Source organism: Colobus angolensis, unplaced genomic scaffold (genome assembly GCF_000951035.1).
Source record: "Colobus angolensis palliatus isolate OR3802 unplaced genomic scaffold, Cang.pa_1.0 Scaffold355, whole genome shotgun sequence".
Taxonomy (NCBI): domain Eukaryota; kingdom Metazoa; phylum Chordata; class Mammalia; order Primates; family Cercopithecidae; genus Colobus; species Colobus angolensis.
The window spans coordinates 6932-12495 of NW_012116877.1; the positions used below are offsets into that span (position 1 = coordinate 6932).

The window sequence follows — 5564 nt, forward strand, 5'->3', positions numbered from 1 at the left end:
TGTCGCCCAGGCTGGAGTGCAGTGGCATGATCTCGGCTCACTGCAAGCTCCTCCCAGGTTCACGTCATTCTCCTGACTCAGCCTCCCGATTAGCTGGGATTACCAGCATGAGCCACCACGCCTAGCTAATTTTTGTAGTAGAGGCAAGGTTTCGCCCTGTTGGCTAGGCTGGTCTTGAATCCTGACCTCAGGTGATTCGCTCACCTCAGCCTCCCAAAGTGCTAAGATTATGCTAAGATTACAGGCATGACCCACCATGCCGGCCTTCTGAAACATTTTCTGACCAGGTCCCTCTCCTGGCATAACCCTTCACTGGCTTCTCCATTGTCTCCAGCATAAAACTCAGATGTCCCACTCTAAGATCCAAGCCCCTGCCTCTTCCTCTGGCCTCACTCACTGTTCTCCTTTGCTGCTGCCTTGACCTCTCCTGCATGACTCACCCCTCTACAGCCCCTCCCAGCTTCTCTGGGCAATTTTTAATTCATCCTTCAACTTTCGGCTCAGGTACCAAATCCTCCAGGGCGTCTTCCCTGACAGCTAGCCTCCTTTCTAGGTTAGACTCCCCTTCCCAAATCCCCAGCACCTTTGATCCTCGTCCTTAGCAGCGCTGTGTTCCAGGTGTCATTGACTCATCTAATAGGTTCTGGAGTTGCTGCATCCAGTTCTAGCCCCATTGCTGGGCACTGAGCAGGAGTGAGTAAATAAATGATATACGCTCAGCATCCTCCTACAGGGCAGCCCATCTCATTGTGGAATGGCTCTGACTTTTAGGCAATGCCTTCTCTTACTGCAACAGGAAGCTGGATCTGCTGTCCTGCAACTGTCCCTCCATCCATAAGGGTCCTGGCTGTGCCCTGGGGACCTTACAGAGAGAATATCTACTTTCAGAGACTTGAAGACAATTGTCACAGCCTTCCAAACCAGTCTTTCTCAATTATAAAGGTCATAGTCGGTTATTTTTATTTATTTGTTTATTTATTTAGAGAGAGTCTCACTCTGTTGCCTAGGCTGGAGTTCAGTGGTGTGATCTGGGCTCACTGCAATGTCCGCCTCCCAAGTTCAAGTAGCTGAAACTACAGGCGCCCACCACCACACCTGGCTCATTTTTGTATTTTTAGTAAAGACCGGTTTTTGCCGTGTTGGCCAGGCTAGTCTCAAATTCCTGGCCTCAAGTGATCCACCCATCTCAGCCTCTTGCTGTGAGACTGAAATAGGATTAGATAAGATAATGCATGTGTCCAGCAATCATTTGCATGTGAAACCATGTCATATGAAGAGTGATTAAGACCTGGCGTGGTGGCTCATGCCTATAATCTGAGCACTTTAGGAGGCCAAAGCAGGAGGATCCCTTCAGCCCAGGAGGCGAGGTGGCGGGCGCCTGTAGTCCCAGCACTTTGGGAGGCCAAGGCGGGCAGATCACTTGAAATCAGGAGTTTGAAAACAGGCTGGCCAACATGGTGAAACCCTGTCTTTACTAAAAATACAAAAATTAGCCAGGTGCAGTGGCGCATACCTGTAGTCCCAGCTACTCGGGAGGCTGAGGCAGAGGAATCACTTGAATCTAGAAGGCTGTGATTGCAGTGAGTCCAGATCATGCCACTGCACTCCAGCCTGGGTGACAGAGAGACTCCATTTCAAAAAAAAAAAGTAACAAGGTTTGAGAAAGGTTTAGTTTTTCTTTTTTTTTTTTTTTTTTCTGAGACGGAGCCTCGCTCTGTCGCCCAGGCTAGAGTGCAGTGGCTGGATCTCAGCTCACTGCAAACTCCGCCTCCTGGGTTTACGCCATTCTCCTGCCTCAGCCTCCCAAGTAGCTGGGACTACAGGCGCCCGCCACCTCGCCCAGCTAGTTTTTTGTATTTTTTTTTTTTTTTTTTAGTAGAGACGGGGTTTCACCATGTTCACCAGGATGGTCTCGATCTCCTGACCTCGTGATCCACCCGTCTCGGCCTCCCAAAGTGCTGGGATTACAGGCTTGAGCCACCGCGCCCGGCAGGTTTAGTTTTTCATATAAATTTGAGTGGTTTCAAAATTATCCCTGCAGTAACATCACCTGCTTTCCTGAGTGGCAGAGAAAGGGGTGAAATCATAGCTTGAACACTGCAGTTATGAATCCTGGGCAATTATAAACCATCATGGTGCTTTTCTTCCTTATACAAGTTTAGCTCTTCTTTTTTTTTAATCAATATCTAGGTTGTCCCATGAGCAAGCATGTCATACATGTGACTTAGAGTTATTGCAGGGGAGAAGGGTTAAGGACTGCTTTTTGAAACATGCACAGTTCTTTTAATCACTCTATTTATTTTTATTTAGTTAGTCATTTTTGAAACAGAGTTTTGCTCTTGTTGCCCAGGCTGGAGTGTAATGGCTCAATCTCGGCTCACTGTAACCTCCACCTCCCAGGTTCAAGCAATTCTCCTGCCTCAGTCTCCTGAGTAGCTGGGATTACAGGCAACTGCCAAGACACCCGGCTAATTTTTTTTTAGTAGAGATGGGGTTTTACCTTGTTGGCCAGGCTGGTCTCGAACTTCTGATCTCAGGAGATCCTCCTGCTTCGTCCTCCCAAAGTGCTGGGATTACAGGCATGAGCCACTACGCCCGGCCTTATTTTTATTTATTTATTTATTTTGAGACGAAGTCTCGCTCTGTCACCCAGGCTGGAGTGCAATGGCGTGATCTCAGCTCACTGCAACCTCCGCCTCCTGGGTTCAAGCAATTCTCCTATCTCAGCCTCTCGAGTAGCTGGGATTACAGGTGTGCGCCACCATACCCAGCTAAGTTTTTGTAGTTTTAGTAGAGAAGTGGTTTCACCACGTTGGCCAGGCTGGCAAACTCCTGACCTCAAGTGATCCACCTGCCTCAGCCTCCCAAAGTGCTAGGATTACAGGTGTGAGCCACTGCATCTAGCCATTTTTATTTTTTTTGAGACAGGTCTTGCTGTGTTGCCTGGACTGGAGTGCAGTGGTGCAATCATAGCTCAATGCAGCCTCTACTTTCTGGGCTCAAGTGATCCTCCCACCTGAGCCTCCCAAGTAGCTGGGACACAGGTGTGTGCCACCATGCCCAGCTAATTTTTAAATGTTCTGTAAAGACAGGGTCTCCCTATGATGCCCAGGCTGCCCTCTCAAACTCCTGGGCTCAAGGGATCCTCCTGCTTTGGCCTCCTAAAGTGCTCAGATTATAGGCATGAGCCACCACGCCAGGCCTTAATCACTCTTTATATGACATGGTTTCACATGCAAATGATTGCTGGACACATGCATTATCTTATCTAATCCTATTTCAGTCTCACAGCAACCTTTATTATGAGGATGATTTTTAGACATGGGAAAACTTCGGCTCAGAGAGGTTAAGTAATTTGCCCAGGTCACACAGCTAGCAGGTAAGTGAATCTGGATTCTGATCCAGCCCTTTCCAGTGCTTAAGTTGTGCTTCTCTTTCTGCACTCCCACTGCCCTTCCTCCTGATTACCTTTCCCTGGATGGGTCCTTCTGGTCAGTGAGATGCTCCAAGGAGTGGGTGACATCATACACTGTCCTGAGTTGTTCTCAAATCTTTTCATGAGTTTGTGTCTTTTTTCTCCAACAACACTGCAGACTCGCCACTTACGCCACTGATCCCCAAAAGGACCTGGCCCAGGAATAGGCCCATGACTGGCAACTCTGGGAGGCCTGATGTCTGAACACTGGCTCACTATTTACTAGTGCATGGCCGTGGGATATTAATGGTACTTAATTCTCAGGACTGTTGTGAGGATTAAAGAGTGAGGGAAAATTCTCAGAACTGCACCTACACACTCAAAACATGCACCTATTGTCACTGCCCAACTTAATTGAGTTATCCTGAACTCCTCTTTTCTTTACCCTCCACTGATCCACTTAATTACCAAGTCCATTCCCTCCCCTTTCTCTGGCCTCATCTTTTGCCTTGATTACCCCGAACAGCCTCCTAAGGGGTCTCTCTCCTTCCAAGATAACTTCCATAGCCCCTCATACTTCCTCTTTTGTAACACTCATCACAGTTGTGGTGACTTATTCAACATCTATTCAGCAACAAAATCTAGCTGCATGAGGTAAGGAAGAGTCACTGTCAGATTCAGACATTTATCTACAGCTGCCACCACTGCAGCAGGAGGTGAAGTACCCTCTCGACCCTTGTGGTAGACGCTTAAGAAATATTTGTTTTAAAAAAACATGTTTTTGGCCAGGTGCGGTGACTCACACCTATAATCCCAGCACTTGGGGAGGCCAAGGCGGGCGGATCACCAGAGGTCAGGAGTTTGAGACCAGCCTGACCAAAAAGGAGAAACCCCATCTCTACTAAAAATACAAAATTAGCTGGGCGTACTGGTGCGTGCCTGTAATCCCAGCTACTTGGGAGGCTGAGGCAGAAGAATCGCTTGAACCCAAGAGGCAGAGGTTGTGATGAGCTGAGATCACACCATTGCATTCCAGCCTGGGCAACAAGACCAAAATTCCGTCTCAAAAAAAACAAAAACAAAAACATTTTTTCAGAAAAATGTACTGACTCCTGTTGTAGGCTTTCTTAGGAATGAACCAGAGCATCCTTAAGACCTGATGGAAGTATTCAGGAATGCAGTTGAGTCAATGTTGAAAACCTCCATCATGGCCAGAATCGAATTTATAACATCCATCTGGCCCGACCACTCCCTTGTTCACAAGCCTCTGGTTCTCCATAATATTCAAGATAAAGTTCAAATGGCTCCTTTGTCTCCATTTCATTGCTGGGAAAAGCAAGGCACCCAGGAGAGGAGACAGGGCATGGAGCATAAAGGGAGATGGGTTGGGAGCAGATTGAGGAACTAAAGAGTTCAAATTTCCAACCTGGGCCCTGACCCAGACCAAAGCCAGGATACAGGTATGCAAGAAGTGAAAGAAGGAACAAGGTTTACTTTGTCTGCCCTAAGCTGTGCAGGAAAGCTTGTTTTGGAAGAGAAGAGGGGAGGGCCTGCCCCAGCACACCCCTAAGGACTGGCTCCCACCCCAACTTACGCCTTCTTGATCTGGGAATCCTCTGAATTGCGAGTGATCTGGAGCACAGAGTAATAATCCTGGCCCATGGCTGGCTGGCTGGCTGGCAGTGAGGCCCTGGATAGTCCTCAGACTCTAGCAAGGCTGTTAGTTTGCTTCCTTGGTTGCTCCTGACAACCGCACAGGTGCACTCTGGGAGTTGTAGTCCCACTTCCCTAAACAAATCTCACCTCTGCAACAGAGAGGAGTCAGTGAAAGGACTAGGAGAGCTGGGGCTGATTCTGTGACCCTGTGAAAGGTCACTCAACTCAGAAATTGGAGACTTACAGGGCTCTGTTTTTGTTTTTAAAGAGAGCAGCAATTAGTTTTAATAAAAAGGTTTTAGAAGAAATGCATTTGGCTAATTTTTTAAAAATACATTTATTTTATTTTATTTTTTATTTTTTATTTTTTTTTGAGGCGGAGTCTCGCTCTGTCGCCCAGGCTGGAATACAGTGGCCGCATCTCAGCTCACTGCAAGCTCCGCCTCCCGGGTTTACGCCATTCTCCTGCCTCAGCCTCCCGAGTAGCTGGGAC

At 47.7% G+C, this 5564-nt stretch overlaps 1 protein-coding gene across 1 annotated transcript in view; it reads right to left on the minus strand.

The window, feature by feature from the left end:
- Nucleotides 1-5167, minus strand: part of LOC105519607 (dnaJ homolog subfamily B member 13-like) — a 9253-nt gene extending 4086 nt beyond the window's left edge. The window contains exon 1 of the mRNA XM_011953010.1: nt 5010-5167. Within this exon, the coding sequence (XP_011808400.1) occupies nt 5010-5077 (68 nt within the window). The 5' untranslated portion in view covers nt 5078-5167. The remainder of the gene's footprint in view (nt 1-5009) is intronic.
- Between the last annotated feature and the right edge of the window lie 397 nt (nt 5168-5564).